Below are 18,965 nucleotides of genomic sequence, written 5' to 3' on the forward strand. Positions count from 1 at the left end.
CATTAACTTAGACCATCAATCTGAAAATTAAAAAAATTTAACAAATATATTTTCCTCTTTTAATGATTCATTTTGCAATGTAATCTGTAATAAATTACAAAATTGATTGCTTTACAATGTATCTTTCAACTCATCACATTTGAAGATAACTTCATAAATAGAATTAAGTTTATCCTTTGATTATAAGTATATAAAAAAATCAGGAAAATAGTGCTTAATGTAATTGAGGAAGTTTTTGAAATGTCATTTTATGATGAATTTATATATTAAATATAATTCATATATCTTTATTATTTAAAGTTTTGTATAACAAGAATTAATTAATAAATTTTATATGCAATAATGAAATTGCCATAATAATGAGGGAAATAAATCCTATAAAATACAAATCATAAGCTAATTGTACAGGATATAAACTAATTGCAGATTAAAATAAAATTTATTTAAACTATTTTTTGTCACTCAAATTTATATTTTGTACTAAGAAATCTGAATTTATATCAAATAAAAAGCACACTAATAATTAAATGCTTTGCAATCATAATTAATGCAAATTTATTAGTTTCCTTAAAACTTAAACTCTAAAATATCTGAATTTATATCTTGTCCTACAGAATATAATGTATGTTGATTTCATTAAAAAAGCATATTTTTATTAATTTTATTAATTGTATTTTTTTTAAATCATCAAGCTATTTTTTCAAATATAATAAAATTAGGAAAAAAATTCAACAGAAATTCAACAATACAGTAGATGTAGTGCAAGTCCTGTAAGTTTTACACAACTAGCAATGTTGCAATTTTAATCTATTGCATGACTACCATACTTCAAATTCATTTCATAAAAATATATCAGTTTATATTAATAAATGTATCTTTATGTAGTTAACAATCCAGCAAATCCAGTAAATTTTTTAAGAAATTAAAAACCAATTTACTGGATTGTTTAAAGGTTTTGTTTTTTACTTATTGTAGTTCCAGTAGGAAAGTATTTATTTATTTATGTATTGAAATAGTTCAATGTAAGTTCATAAATGAATAAAAAATGAAAGAATATAATCCCAGTAATGTGGAAAGTTTCAATGCAAAATTAGCCACATAATCCATAATACAACTTTTTTAATTTAAACCGTTTTCTTGCAATAACAAAAACAATAAAATTCAGATCAAATTCCCTCATAAATTTATTTTTGTGGAATTTATTTTAAAATAAGTTTAACTACAATTATTTTGAAAATTTTCAAAATAAGCCAATTTAAATCTACAGATAATATTTTTGAAATTTTTTATAAAAGTATCACAAATACAATATTTTTCTATCTATAATTATTTAAAGATAGTAAACTTTTCTAAATATGTTAATCAGATGATCAAGCAATTTTCATATGTAATGTAATCGATATTGTTCCTAAAATTCAAGAAATATATTGTAATACTGTAGGAAACAAAAATAACAACAAATATTGATACCTTTGAATTCTATGACCCATCAGTTTTTAAAAAACAAGATTGTTGCAGTTGAAAAAACTTTAATGTAATTTGAAATAAAAAGTTGTCTAAAGTATTTTGTCAATATATTTCTTCAAGACTACAAATTAATTTTAAAATTACCAAAAAGAACTTATAGAAACGTTTTTAAGTTTTTTAAAGTAATCTTTTGATAAGATATATTTATTTCAAACTACTGTGTAAATATATATATATACACACAGTAGAACCTCGATTATCCGGACCTCTATTATATCCGGATTTTCGATTATCCGGATTGTTCAAAATAAACAAAAATTTTACGAATTTGCTGATTTGCACTTGGCGAATTACGATACTGTTTATGTATGTGATAGAATGAATAACTTTGTTTCAACAACATCTCACCCAGCATAGTGGTCGTAAACTCTTAAATATATTTTGCGTCATAATAAAAAATATAACTTGATATATGTATTTATAAATAATTTATATTCAAATTACATCATTTCTATGACCAAGGGCGACGTATGGGCAACGTGGGCCACCACCTATGCCTCGCGGTCCAAAGGGCCTCACGCCTCGAAGGTTTATGCATTACTTAAAAGCCGCGAATGCGACAAAAAAGTTTTAGTCGTCATAAAACGACAAATAGTTTATCAAATTTTTATTCATAAAAATGCAGTTTCAACTGCTTTTTATTTTATAAAATCCGTCTTCTTCTGCCACCAGAGGGCCTTTTAAACAATAGGCAGTCTGTTAGCGCTGGTCAGTAGTAGTCCAAATTCAATACGAACGTTTGTTTCTTGAAAATCTGATCACAATTTAAATGCAGTATTTATTTTTAATATTACCGATATGTCATCAAAAAGAAAATGTGGTGTATTATCATTAAAAGACAAAGTATTTGTTTCGATTATCCGAATTTTTCCTTATCCAGACTACCTTCATCCCCAATTAGTCCGGATAATCGAGGTTCTACTGTATATATATATATACACACACACACACACACACATATATATATATCTTTTTTTAATAATAAATAATCATTTTGATATTGACTATAAAACATAATAATAATTTTTAATTAAATTGTCATTTGTTTATTATTTTATCTGATGAGGAAAATCACAAAATCATTAGAGAACTTCCTATATTTGATTTTATTCCTAATTTCTAGACAAAACAGTTCCACAGATGGTGACATCAACTTATAGAAAGTTGCAAAATATTCTACTAAGTAATATTTTAATTTAATATTTGAATAAAACTTCATAAGTTTTAACATTAAAATTTTCATTCAACAAGTTTAAGATATTTCTTATACTGTTTAAGATTATACTATATCTGAAAAACACCATTTAGTGTAAATTCTTGGATTTATTCATTAGGATGATGTGATTAAAGAAAAATGTGAATTACAATAAATCCCCATTAACTTAGACCCTGTTAACTCTGTCTTTGAATAGTTCAAATTTTTTTGAAAAATTATATAATAATTTTAAAATTTCTTGACAATAGAAATTATGATTAACAAGTTTTTCAATAACTAGAAGTCTTTGTGATACAGTAGTCAGTAAGTTACTAAAGACTATACATTGCTATATACTGTACTGTCATGAAATTTTTTTGAGTTCATTTCCTGTAATAATAAATTCAGCAGTATAACCTACTAAAGTTAAGTAAAACTTCTGTATAGAGATGATCCCAATAAATTAATGTACCTCATTTTCCACATTGTCAAAGAAAACATCCCATTAACATGGACTTTTGTAAACTTTGATAACCTTCATCTCCCATTAGTCCCAGTTAGCAGAGTTTATTAATTTATTTTCAAATCATTAAAGTTTGTCTTGAAATGATTAAATATTTATTTTAAAAAAGCAATGCACACAGGGTTGTATATATCAAAATATGACCTACTTGAACCTATAACTGGTGCATACAGAGTTTAATCTTCCAAAACAAACGTTTTCTTAACCCCTTCTTCTTCAGGTAAATCAGCTGGATCGAACACGAATACGAAAAAATTTGAACAAATCCGAACACTGTTGAGTTTGAATTGTTTGGTTCGTTTGCATATTCCGTCACATGACATGCTTGGAAGTGCTTGAACTTAATGTCCAAACACAAGAGAAAGTTATGTCAAAATACATAACATATGTGAGAGTGAGATAAATAATTAACAACGATCTCACATGTTCCCCAGTAATTTTTTCTTTTCTTTTCTTTTTTTTTTTATTATCTTATAAAGGACAACTCCCAATCTAACCCACTTTCTAAACAAAATGAACAACAATCCATATGGGCTGTCCCTTGAGATGGAGCAACATAGTAGCAGCAGAGTCCATTTCCTCAGTTTGGATATCAGATTTGAAGATTCCATCATACACACATCTGTTTATCACAAACTGTCTAGTATATTCACATACATACCAATAAGCTCGTGTGATCCCTTCCAGTACAAGATGGTGGCATTCAGGGATTGGTTAAACGAGCCTACACGCACTCTTCTATGCATCAGGCACTCGCAGAAGAGTTAAAATACTTGGAAGACATTGCCAGGTCCCATGGTTACCACAATATCATATGGAAAATCTCAGAGCGCCATAAACAGGTGCAAGCTTCTTCCACCATTACAGCAGTGGCACAAAGCGGTAGCACGAGGATGGAAAATGTGAGGATACCTCTTATGTTCAACCCCCTCTTGAGGTCTTTATACAGCACCATTGCAAAAAAACGAAAGGTTACCCTGGCATATAGGAGATGCAGTACTTTGTTTGACATCTTATGTAATGGATCCAAATATGGAGAGACTATCAGGCATCTATACAGTCCCGCTAAGGGATAACTGGTTTAACAGGGATTTGGTATACGTAGGATCAACTAAACGTTCGTTGAGAGTTAGGTTAAAAGAGCATATCTCTGATATACAATGCAATAGATGCACCACCTCACTCTCCACTTACGCAACTGATCCCGAAATTGTGGCAGATTTCACTCAAGTGCAATTAATTGTCACCACACCGCACATTGACCACCTGAAATAGTTAGAGGATATGGAAATTTTTAAGGCATATGACACATTCTCATGCATTAATACAAGAGACGAGATTAGCCTCTCTATGGCATGGCTGAACTTACTACATACGGAGAGATAGTATTATACTATTTATTACGTGGTAAAGAAAAAATTACTGAGGAACATGTGAGATCGTTGTTAATTATTTATCTCACTCTCACATATGTTATATATTTTGACATAATTTTCTCTTGCATTTGGACATTGATCATTAAGTTTAAGCACTTCCAAGCATGTCATATGACAGAATATGCAAACAAACCAAACAATTCAAACTCAACATTGTTCGGATTTGTTCAAATTTTTTCGTATTCGTGTTCGATCCAGCTGATTTACCTGAAGAAGGGGTTAAGAAAACGTTTGTTTTGGAAGATTAAACTCTGTAGGAACCGGTTATAGGTTCAAGTAGGTCATATTTTGCTAAATATTTATTTATTAATGATATCAGAATAAATCTGAATTTATAGTTGAAACAAAATTTATGGACTTAAGTGAAAGCACAAAAAGAAAGAATAAAAAAAAAGTAATAACAAATAATAATTGATATAAATGAATAACAGAATATCAACTATTATTAATGAGCTGTCTATTAAAACATAATAATAATCTGAATAAATAAATTGTAGTGTATGGTAAACATTTTACTTATTTTTTAATGGATATTTATTGCATTTACTATTATTCAAATGGATATTTAATTATTTTTGCAATAATTTCAAATCATTTTCTTTCATGGATTTCAATAAGATTATTATACTGATGTACAGTAACTGTTTTGAATAAATAATTAGTCATACATATACAAATACTGTTTTGCAAATTTAGGACTGTTTTTCAATTTAAATTTCATAATTATTAAAATGTTTTTGACATTTTAACTTTTTTACAGTTCTAGTAAATTCTATTAAAATTCTAATTAATATCAATATATTGTTATTTTAGTTAAGATTCCAAGCACAGAGTTATATTTTATTTTAAGCATAGGGTTATTGTTTATTTTAAAATAAACAATAACTCTATGCTTGGCAATAGAATTTAAAAATTTAATACACAATCATCATATTTTAAGGAAAACTATATTTTATAAATAAATCTGATTCTTTTTGTTGCTTATTCTTGTTATTTTATGCAGCAAGTTGTATACTTCCTATTAAGATCCTGTACAACTTCTAAAAGTTTAGACAATATTTTTATTTTATAAAATTATGAATTTAAATATATTTCTATAAATAAATAGTTATAATTGAAATATTAAGAAACACTAAAAGATAGAATTTTAGAATCATAGCTTCAAAAACATTAAAATATAATTACATTTTTTTATTTTCATAAGTAATAAATAAAAAATTTAGAAATGTAAATATGTTAATATAGTGAAATTCACACTGACATACAAATGAAACAAATATAAACCAAAGTAAAATATAAATAATGACTATGAAATATGTTACTAAATATGTAGTCAAGATATTAAAATGACATTTAAATTTTTTAATTACTTGTTAACTAAATAAAATTGGTTCATTACATGCTTGTCAAACTAAAATATTTTTAATTCTGGATGAATTGTTGCAATAAAAATTACATAATACAATTATTATTATTAAATTGTGTGGACCTTAGTCTACAGAAATGCTGTATCTAGTTTAGAAGTAAAATTTCATTAAAAATAAGTTTTTTTTGAGAGCACAAAAGATGTTTTATCACTCAATAAAATTTTTGCTTCTAAATAAAATTTAATGCTTCTGCAGATTCTTTGTATCTCTATGGAGTTGGAAAGCATGAAAATTTACTTCAGTTTGTACCTCAGTGTAAATATGTTTTTATAATTTCTAAAATTTAATAAATGTAGAAATTATAAAATAATTAAAACAGTCAAAATATTTATATATATATTTAGTTACAAATTTAATACAAAACAGTAAAATCTTTTCACTTAGTTATTCTAGATATAGTACACAAATTTTTAACTCACTTTACAATATAAAAAAAAAAATTTAATTTTAGATATTGCAAATTTAAAATTTTCAAGTCATTAGTTTAATATCTAACAGAATGATGTATTATTTTATACTTAAATGGAAAATGTAAAAAATTTCAGTTTGATTGTTTTCAAAAAATTTAATACATACCGTTCACTTTCATCAGCAGCTTGAGAAGCCTCTTCCAATTTCTGAGTGGCAATTTTCAGCCTTTCTTCAGAACGTTCAAGATCTTCTTCTAAGAGTTGTATACGCCTATTCAAAGCAGCAACTTCACCCTCAGCCTATTAAAAGAAATATCAAAATATTCACATATACAGTCATTTCAGTAATACACATAACTGGATAATTCTTGTAAATAACACACCACACAACATTTTTTTTAATACCAGTTGAAAACTTATAATTTAGCCTGTTGGTATTAAATTTTCAATTGTTGTTAAAAAACAGGTTCTGTATGGTGTGTTGCTTATTTACATATACAGTAATACCTCAACTAACGCAAACCCGGAGTTACGCAATTTTCAAATCTCATCGATTCGTCTTTTGTTTGAGTGCCATGCAACTCTTGATTACTCACTCCCCCCACACTATTGTTCAGCTTACATGTTCAGACGTGTCACACAGAATCGACACATAACTACAATTTATTTTGTGGTATTTATTTCTGTGTTGTTATATCTATGGAGACTTGAGAGACTATGTGGTGATTTCTTGTAACCGTGAACAAATCAAAAGACGAGATAAGATTAACGAGAACATTTATTAGCTTACATACATCTAACTTGGATTTTACACAAATTGTGAAATTATACCCCAACTTACACAAATTCGACTTATGCAATTATCGCTCGGTCCCATCTATCATGTAAGTTCGAGGTATTACTATACTAACTTGCTTCTTAAATATTGTATATTATTCGACTACAATAATAAAGATAAAATATTACAATATAAAAAATTTCAAAAATGTTTTTGCTGATTATAAAGCACTGAATCTACACAACCATTGTAGAAAATATTAAGTTTGTTAAAATTATATTGTTTCCCCTAATAGGTAAAAATAAGTTTCTTTGATGAACTACTTATATTTACAAATATACCTAATTTTGATATACTATTCTTAATTTTCTTGATGTGTCATGATATTTTTAAGTTTAGTACAATATTTAGAAAATATAGCTATAAATCTAAATCTGTATTTAATTTTTTAATAATCTATCATCTTTTTCTTGGAACACCTATTACAACTTAATCTTATCCTATAAGTTATTTAATAACAGAAATTAATTAAAATACTCAAATATATACAGTAAATTTATTGATATATTGGAATCTATGAAACACATTAATTTATCATCAAAGTTTTGTTTCAAAATCATATATTGATATGACAATCATCATTATGTTCAAATGAAAAGGATCCTTTCTATTCTCAATTTATATGCATATTGCTAAGAATGAATAACTTTTCAAAATCTTTAAATTCATCAATAAATTTAATTGTTGATTTGATCCAGTTTAATGTTTATAACATCAATAATATCAGTTCAACTTTTCAAGTATATATCATTCTAATTCTTAATTAAATTAAAAATATATTAAATGTGTTTTTAAGATCATATATTATGGAACTATATTTTGAATTTCATGAATTGTACATTTGACATAAGAAGTTTCCATCAGACACAATTGAATGATCTAGAATAACATCTTCATAGAAGCATAACATCTTCATATGCATTTTAAATGTGTATTAAAATAATTTACAAATGTCATTCATCTAAAAATAGAAAAAAGTATTCCAAGTCATTTTTACTGTAATAATTATTTAAAGCTGGATAAAATAACTTTAAATGAATGTATATAATTTAAACAGAAATACTCAAATATAAAATCAATTAAGCTTTTATTAATTTTGCATCATAATCACAATGATAATCAGCAAGTTTTTACAATTCAATTTGAAATTAAGTTAACTAAATTTTTAAAATTATGTTTTTTTAAAAATATTTATTATATCAATACTATTCTTTCATATAATACAGAATAATCTTGAATAAATTATTTCATTATAATTCTATGAGCAAAATTATCATTCCTAAAATTAATGCATTCATTGACAATTTTAATCAATAATAAACATAGGAAATCTAATATTGTAAATTAGGACAATAGGATTAAATTCAATTTTTATTATTTTTTTATTTGTTTATTCAAAATACAGTAAAATTAATATAAAAAAAATTGCAGGTAAATATTTTAAAAATTTATACATCAATTGTTTAGACAGATAAAAAGTTTGTATTAAGCAATCTAAAAAGAATAGTAATAGTTTTATAAATTATATTTATTTATTGTTTTACTTGATTAATGAGTAAAATTAGACTTCAAAAATTTTTTACTAGTCATATTATTCAAAAACTACTTAAGTATGAAAATCATCTATGCAGACAACTGACAGTTCTACTAGATGCACTCATAGCAACAAAATGGATGAATTAAAAAAAAATTACAATAAAATTCATCACATAAAAGTTAAATAAACTTATTATATATTGTTAAAAACTTTTTGAATCAACTTTTAAAATTGATTAAAACAAAATAAATATTGATTTAACAGCTATATGAATACTACTACCACCTACAAGTTTTTAATTTATCTAAAAAACTCAGTGAATTTTTTCAGGAACATATAAGAATAAAATATAAACATCCAGTATGAATGATTTACATATTTAACCTGTGTAAATTTATAAATGTATGAATATGCTTCTGTTTAAAATATTCAAAATTATTTTGCTATCTTCTAAATTACATCATCAAAAATCAAATTTGATCTGATTAGTAAATATTTTTCTATTAAGCAAAACTTTTTGTATGTTATATATTTTAATTTTCAAATACTTTTTCATCTCCTTTATATGATATAGCATTTATAATTAAAATCAATTGAGTTAATAATACACATTTTTATTCAATTCATTTTCCTTCATCCATTATTGTTTAGTGATAGAAACCAGGAACATGCCATTAATTTCTTTAATAAAAGTTTTCTACTTCCATGTATTTCCTGTATACAATTCATTTTGTAACATTTAATACTAATTTAATAAACATTTGAAATTTTATTTTATTTCTAATTTTATTCATTATTTTCCAAAACTTACCAAAGTATACTAAAATCTATTATAATTACAACTATTTTAATAGGATTATTTGATCTATTCAAGCCAAATAATTGCCAAATTAATAATTATAATTAAATTTAACAATAGATGACATCTAACACCTTCCTCGGCTGCCAAATTGCTTAACATTTAATTAATAATAATAGTAGTAATATAGCCTGATGTAAATCGGCAATCATTTGGCTTTAATATATAACTATTGAGTTTGGATGTTTATATTTGATCTATCAAGTCTTGCTTGTAATTTTTTTGGTTAATTTTGAAGAAATCATTAAAAATTTGTAAGATAATTCTCTAAATCAGTATGTTCTGTTACATATATAAAAAATAAAGTTTTAATTATAATGCTGATTAAATAAATGGGAATTATAACTAAATCTGTATCTAATTTTATTTTAAAATTTCATAATTATGATTAATTGTACAGGGTGTTTCACAGCCTTTCCACAAAGTTTTGTTTTGAATAACTTTTGAACAATATGGTTTTCTGCCTCAATTTTTTGTAGGTGGCACTTTGAGCAAAAAGGAATTGCTTCTATCACAAAGCACGTTGCTTCAAAACATTTGATTTTTCCATAAGTGGCCTCGCCTGGCCACCTTACAGCCCTGATTTGAGTCCACTAGACTTCTTTCTTTGGGGATATACGATCAGGTGTTCAAGAATAATACTACCACCCTCAGTCAGATGAGAGAAAGCATCGAGAGCATCATGAAGGGCATCTCAGATCAGACCTGTAGTAATGTGATTGATAATTTCCAAGAGATACTGCGCTACTGCATCTCGACAGAGAGCAGACATTTCAAAAATATCTTGCATTAATTTCCTTTTTCATCTTCTATCTTTGCTGAAAATTTCATTAAAAAATTTGAATTTTCAAAAAAGTTATTCAAAAAAACTTTATGGAGAGGCTGTGAAACACCCTGTATGTCTTCATACAACTCAGAAATTTATAGTTGGAAAATAATGTTATGATGTAGAGCATGTGGAAACTATATCTACATAAAATGCATTATAAAACCTAAATATTTCCTTATATTTGCATTTAACTAGTATTAACATAAAACTTAAAATTAACTTTATAGCTTAAAATTATATTATAATTATATTATATAACAAAATCACTATCATTTTGATAACTTTTTTAAATAACAATAATTCTAAATTATTTTCAATATGTAAACAGTACAGTAAACCCTTTTATATTTAAAAATATCTTCATTAAAAAAAATATATATGTATTTTAAAGCTTGATAAATTTCAAGTAGTTTCATAATAAACATTCTTAACATTTTTATATTTATATCCTCACTGATTCTAAATTTAAAAACTTAAATTAATATAATGAGGAATAACAGATTTAGCTTAGCCTAGAATTTAATTCCAGACATTGATAATCATGCATTAATATTTAAAGATAAATGTTTAATAGTAATTATATTTCTAAGAAATAAACATTAAAATATTTAAATTTAAAAAGTTTAAATTGCAGAAAAAAATTCTAATATAAGTAAATTTAACATTATCCAATTTTTTTCCTTTTTAGTAAACTTTTTGCACTATTTTAATAATATAGTGATGATATAAAATGTATTATTTTTAGGAAATATTTGTCTAAAATCAAATTTTATTATTATTGTTTTTTGATTAATTATTACTACTTTTTATAAATACTTTGATAAATGTTTTCTGATAGTATATACCAGAAGTTACAGACATATAAAGAATCTGGAATTTAATCTCACTGCTTCTTAGATCAGAACCACTTAGTATGTAGAAATTAGGTTAGCAGCTGCTGCAATAATGTGAGTGAAGTAAACCAAAAGTAAAAACACCAAATAAAATTTATTTTGTGACAAACTGCTTTCAGGAATGATGAAAGATGATGCGCATATCTACTTCCCTCTTTTTACTTAAAGTATATCTGCATTGATTTTTATCTTTTTATTGACTGGATAAAAACATTATGGAACTGTATAGTTAAGATTATAGAATAGGGCATTCAACTCTCACAAAGCTAATAAAAAAAGTGTAGTGCAAATGTATCGATTTACAATTTAAGCTGAATTTAGTTGAATAATTAACTGTCATGTGTTCAAAGTGTGAAAATTTTCTATTGGCTTCTCTTCTACAGTCCAATACTGCAGTTTTCATTTATATAATACAACCAACTGTTTATATAAAAGAATTTAAAATATTTATGCAGTACTTAATAGATTAATTTTAAATGGATGTAAAAAGATTATGAATGCATGTATTATTAATAATTATGAAAAAATTGTAACAGTGTAACATTAATATTGACTTAATATAAACTATGGGATTTAGTATGTCACTATATATTTAGTATGCTAACCAATATTATTTTTTGGGACAGAAATATCTTGATTAAACGTATTATAATTATAATACATTTTACTGAAAAAATAAAAAAGTGTCATGATTTATTATGTTCAATAACTTCTAATGACAAGTTTAAATTTTCTTTAAAGATTATTTATCATTTAAAATCAAAATACATTGCAAAATTCTGGTTTAAGAATCTCTAATTTCTTCCTGTGTAAGACTTGTACAATCGTTTCCCTATCAGGTCGTTTTCTGAATCTGTTTCAGACTATTTTTTAAGCGGCAAAACAATTTCAGAATGGTCATTTCCACTTAAGTGGCAGTTTAAAACCAGTTCCCTGACCTTTGGTGCTATTGGCAGAATTTTCATTGTTATTCATCCTAACCGGTATTTCCTGACTGATCGACAGACAGGGAAAAAAAGGAGGGAAGAGACGATAATGTTTCCTATATTTATTACAAAATTACTCGCAAATCACGACAGTCGGATCAACAACACCAAAACGGGAAATGTTTACAAAATGTACATGATGCGAAAAGTGAATTCGTTTACACAAAAATTTAAATAAAAAAATAGTATATATTTTTTCATATACTAATAGGATAACAAATTGTGCAACGAACATCCTTTCACCAACACGGCAAAATCGAGTTGGATTGTGAAAGAGCGGTGAACGAAAACGGAAAAAGGAAAACGTTACTGTTACCGGAAGTCGACCCTATAGCGATGCTCCTGTTTTGTAAAGATAGCCTCTTTAAAGAAAATAAATAAATAAATGAAATAGCGATTTAATAAAACCACATGGGCGTAGACATTTCGAACAATTTTGCTCAATCCCAGTGGTGAAAATTGAGGTCATTACTTGACTCTCTGAACGAGTGGTGAGTCATTCTTTAGCTAGGAGTAGGTGCAAACCGCCGCATTCTAAACAAGGTTACACACTCGTGCGTGGCCTTTGACTGTTACGACAGCAGGTGAAAATTATGCACGTTTAGTTAACAACGTTACAGTTAAAGTTTACGGCGATCTTTGAAAAATGGTACGATTTTCGCACCAGATCTCGTTCAGTAATCATGCGAAAATGTTTGCATCTTAACTACCGCACGTCAATTTTATATAGGTTATAAGATAATTATCGAACGAATTTCATACTAGAATTACAGAAATGTGAACTTTGCAATATCATGCGTCATCGCTTTCCCAATTAACAGGTCATTGGAATGCAATGCAATTTTTCCCCCGTCCTTCTCAAACTGAGCATCCAGATCGAACTCGACAAAAATTTGTTTTAAACAGGTTAATATGCAAAATTTATCAATGTACGTTTAAATTATCTTCCAAGATAATATAGGTCGGACGAATATCCTTACTAGGATATTAAAAACAGGAGAATTTAAAGGTGTCAAATATCTCTGGTTTCAAATGACATAATCCGAAAAAGAAATTAGTAAACTTCTTCCGATATGGATGACTAATAATCGCAATGACGATGTCACAAAACCGCGATTGATGAGTCGCTTAAAAGAAAAAATTCTGATAAAACCGGATATTTTTTCTTTCGAGGAATGTGCACAGATAAAAGAAAAACCGTACAAATTCCAAATGGCCACAACCTTCACTAGTAAAAATTCTTCAGTCGGTTAAACAAGTATTTGTCTAGAGGAGTAATGTCTTACACGATTCAAAAATAAATTACAGTATTACATCGAGGTCATTATTATTAAACAGAATAGAAAGAATTCAGTCCTTATATATTTTTAAGTTAAGGTTATACAACTTAACATTTAATATGTTCTAGTTTTAAAAAACTGCTTATTTGTCAATTAAAACCGAATTATTATTATTTTCTGATGAGTTTAAATAAAAGACGAATTGTTAATTGCCTCTTTACTTTCACAGCTGCAAACCACATAAAATTGTTAAATAGCTTTACTGAAAGTTTTGTATTATCCAAGCTTTTACTTAAAAATCCATAAATATTGTTTAGAAATGTGCTATATGTATTGAATTGTCCGTTAATGTGTATATATCGAAAAAATTCATAGGAATATTGAGAGTGAATGGATTATTTACATTATTTGTGATTAATTTCTAAGTTCAAATAATTGGATTTAAAAGGATTATATTTCTAATATCATACAAAACTTTATATGAATACACGAATATTATATTAAGCTGAAATTATTATATCACTAGACTGGAAATTCCAGGTTATTGAGGGTGATAAAATAAACTTCAAGCTGGGAAGTTGTGGGGGTTCAGTCACACAATTTTCCAAAAGTAGAATCAGTCTAGATCTACTTTATTATCTTGGAGTGACTATGAGGCCTATCTAACTTCCTTTTAAAAGAAATATTTTTATACATAAATTCAATAATCATAGATAATAATAATAATGATGAATCAAACTTGAAGCAAACTATTTTTAAAAAACCATTCACATGTCAATCTAATTTTCTTAGATTTTTTAATGGAAAAATTGACAGCAACAATAAAATTATATCATTCCTAGCTTAAAAAATGTTAATAAATGTATTATATAATTTTACTAGAAATTTTCAATAATTGCAAAATAAATGTCTAAAAAAATACATAGCAGATATTTTTTTTAAAATATAAAAATAATTTGATGGTTTCGGTTTTCTTTATCAATAATTGATTAAAAAAGTTAATACCTGAACATAACAAAAGTAATTAAACTTCAGAGATGCAATAAACCCTTCAATATTTTCAAAGTAAAAAATTAAAATATTAAACTGCTATCACTTCTTACTTGAATCATACTTGTGCTAAAAAGGTTTCATGATGATTATTTCGTTTTATTTTATATAGCAGTTTATGCTATCAGAAATATATTCAAATATCATTATTTACATCAGTTAAAATAATCTTACATTTATGATCAAGCCATTCTCTCCACAGAAATAAATATTGAAACAAAAGAGTTATCTAATTATCATTTAATTTAATTATCATCATCAAATTTACATAATAAAATTTTATATTCTAACTTCCAAATGGTAGATTATACATCATACAAGAAATAAGTTTTCGGTTTACATTTCAGAAACAAACATTTTTTTCAAAGCTAAAAATAGCCTTCGTCTTTAATTAAAACCTATTAATTTAAATTTCCATTTCTTTAATTAAACACTTAAAATGACTATTAATTACATAAGATCTAAGCACTCTTTAATTACAGTTAAATATATTTATATTAAAAATTACTTTTAAATTACATTTTATAACTTCAATTTTTAAATTAAAATAATTTGAATAATTAATATGAGACAGGAGTTGTTGCTTAGGAATTAGTTAAATCTTTTAAGTGTATCATTTTCCAATGAAAATTTTTAAATAAAACAATGTTTTTCAAAAATATTTCTCAAATCATAAACACTTTTTAAAGCAATATGTAAAATCAAAATATATATTATAGATCAAAATGACATTTTTAACCTATTTATCCAGTTTCAAGGAGCATTGGTAAAGGACAGTTTACACTATTTTCTACTTTTTAATAGACTATATATAAGTAATAAGGTATTTATATAGCTTATTTACCTTAAGGTAAATAAGCTATATAAATACTATAGTCTATATTCTCTAAAAGGATATATGATAAAAACAGAAATCTGATAGATATGTAGAAAGAAATAGAATAATCTTAATTATGTGTGAATAAAACAAATTTTGTTGCATTAGATAATTATGCTACTTCAAGTATATGTATATCTATTATGATAAATAAAAACCTATACACATATTCTTCCAAAAAGAATGCTACCAGTTTAAATTTTTGTTACTCATGTTAATTATAACCTAAAAAGTATGTGATGTACAGTACATCAATTGATTAAATAACTGTTTGAGTTGTTTCATCCACCATCTACATTCAAATATCTTTTTGTCTGCTGCCCCTAGGAAGTGCTGTAAACAAAAATGATGACTCCATAACAGAGAAAGTGTTTTGTGTTCTGCAGTTTTCAAACTCAAAATCAATCATTGTAATCAATAATATTTGCCTCATATGGTAGATCACTTTGTCTGCAAAACACATGTTGCAGCCATCATTACATTGAGATTCTAACTCTGCAAACTACAGAACTCAAGTTTCTATTGCAAGTCACATTTTGTTTATGGCACTTTCTAGAGACAGCAGACAAAAATGTTTGTATGAAAATGGCAGATGAAACTCAGACATTTATTCTATCAATTAATACAGTACATTGCATACATCTCCAGTAATAATGCATTCTTTTTGAAAGACCCTATATTATAGTATGTTATAACTGCATAAGATAACTGACAAAATAGAGTAATAATAAAGTTATGCTACAGAATAATATATATATCAAGAATGTAACTAAAAATTTATGAGTGTGAGCCACCTGCATCACTGATGGATTGTGTAAGCAAAGGTTAAGTAGACTACTATAAGAAAATGCAATAGCTCAAGATTACTAGCAACACATTATTATAGAAGGAGTACCATACCAATATGGCAACTCCTTGCATGTCATTTGCAAACCAGTGATACATATGACAATGTTCAATAAAAAACAAAAAGACTGAACAATTACAAGTATTAAACTTTAACAGCAATGAGGTAAAGAATAATAATGTAACCTAGTATGTCAGTTTGATATGGCCAATTTCTGTGGTCAACTGCTTGTAATTTTTTACATTGTTTACTTTTAAACTCTATAGGGCAGAGGTTGGCAACCTTTCTCACCTCACGGACCCCTAAAGACACAATTTTGAATCCATTATCGTAAATTTTTTTAAATGATACAAAATCTGTAGAATAATGATCATAAAAGTTCAATTTTACCATATTAATATGAAACTCACATGTTTAATTATAATAAATTAATGCAAGCCTAAAATTCATTGCTGCTTGTTTGAAACAAGTTTATGGATTCTTCGTACTTTTCCATGAAGGATGACAATTGCACTCACAATATTGTTTATTGTTCATTATTTATTGATAACAGTCACTTTGTTTTTGGTTTTAGATTCAAATAAAAAACTCCAATGAGTGAAAAAAGCAACTAAGCATTTTGCATTTCTTTCATAATATTTCGCGTAACCCTTCAGTTGATCAATGTTCAAATGTCTCCACGGACCACCAGTTGCCAACCGTTGCTATATGGTGTCAGTTGGGATCAGCAGTATGAGGGATGCAAGAGTGTTAGTGTGGGCAATGCTGTCCTTTACCATCCTATGTGGCTACATCCCTGATATATTGTAAAAATACCTAACAATTTGTTTTAATTCACTACAATATACTATGTATTATATTTATAGTATTTTTTATCAAGTAAATATTATTTTTAGAAAATATCAGCACACACAACAATACATATATAAATAAATAAATAAATATATGTATATATATCTACTATAGAATTTAAAAATAGCAAAAAGTTTACTGGAAATTGAGCAGTCACTACATCAAAATCAATATAACCAATATATTCTAGCATTAAGAAGAAAGACATCTTTGGTCTCTACAAAAATTATTTGTAAGAAAGAAAAATTAAGTTTCACAAAATAAACTTCTGTTGGAATCAAAAATATTTCTCAGCATTATTCCTATATTCCATTTATATCTATTTTGTTAGGTTAGGCCTCCACTTGCAATTTCTAGTTGTGGCGACCAATAAATCACTGCCTCAGAAAATCTACAAGGTGCACACACTGCAATAGATAAATTGTTGAATTAGAACAGTTTTACAATGGATGTCATTGAAACTACTTGTATGATCACTCTTTTGCTTCGGGTGAGAAGTAAACAGCAGAAGCATTGTTATTGGGTACATCCAATAAGTCAAAGAATATTAAAATGGCAGTTTTACAAGTCATTTGAATATTTATGTGAGCAACCTGCAAAGTTTTTCCAGTATTACTGAATGACAAAAATAGTTTTGCAGTGTTAGCAGTGTTTTAAACAGAGACCAGAACAAGACTATAGACTGCTTCAAAACTGCAACTAGACTATTGCAAGTGGGAGCATGTCCATGCCTGTCTGTGTGATTCATTGAGTAGAGTGACAGTTGTGTCGCAGCAAAAATAGGACCAGTTGCAATTTTTTATTATAAGTGTATGCACTTATATTGGAAACAATGAGTTTTATTTTTGAGACTGAAAAATCACACGACTAGAAATCACAAGTGGAGGCCTGGCCTTAAAGATGATTTTTTTAGACATATTTTAAAAGATTATCTATTGTAAATGAATTCCATTTTATCTAAAGCCATTATTATGATAGTACTATAATAAATAATAAGCTTTAATTTAGGCATACACATGTATATAATTATTTAAAATAGTTTTATATATCAATATACATATACATACATACATATATATATATATATACACACACACACACAACACACTCAAATATATCTATAAATAATTTTATTAAAAACATTATCTATCTTACAGTATATATGCTATACAATAAATATTACGACAACCTTTTTCTTCCAGCACAATTATTTAATAAAATGACAGATGTTTTTGGGCAGATTCACTGTCCAACTTCAGGCCTACATTTTACATCTACTATTGCATTGTAGGATTATTCAATGGCTTAAGGATATTCACTGAGAGCCAAAGTATCCACAAGGATTTGGGTTCTTTTGAATTTACCAACTTAATTAAATGTACTGTACATTAAAGAAATTTTGTAATTCATTTCTGCAGTCCAAACTACAAGTAATTTTTGATAAATATTAAATTCCAATTTTTAATTCTACATTAACTTTTTGTATTTAATGCCTAGGTACTGCAGGTTGCCTGATTATTATTATTATTATTAGCAGAAATCAATAAAAAAATAAATTAATCAAATTATGACATTAAGATAGTAAAATTTAAACCAAAC

At 26.4% G+C, this 18,965-nt stretch overlaps 1 protein-coding gene across 19 annotated transcripts in view; it reads right to left on the reverse strand.

Annotated features, from left to right (window-relative positions):
• The window catches only part of LOC111617470 (tropomyosin-like), a 57,937-nt gene that overhangs the window by 28,824 nt on the left and 10,148 nt on the right, over positions 1 to 18,965 (reverse strand). For all 19 annotated transcript variants that reach the window (XM_023358819.1, XM_023358813.1, XM_023358805.1 and 16 more), the window contains one exon: positions 6,685 to 6,818. In XM_023358819.1, the coding sequence (XP_023214587.1) occupies positions 6,685 to 6,818 (134 nt within the window). The remainder of the gene's footprint in view (positions 1 to 6,684; positions 6,819 to 18,965) is intronic.

Source organism: Centruroides sculpturatus, unplaced genomic scaffold (genome assembly GCF_000671375.1).
Source record: "Centruroides sculpturatus isolate CEXI.00-Female unplaced genomic scaffold, Cexi_2.0 scaffold118, whole genome shotgun sequence".
NCBI classification, from domain to species: domain Eukaryota; kingdom Metazoa; phylum Arthropoda; class Arachnida; order Scorpiones; family Buthidae; genus Centruroides; species Centruroides sculpturatus.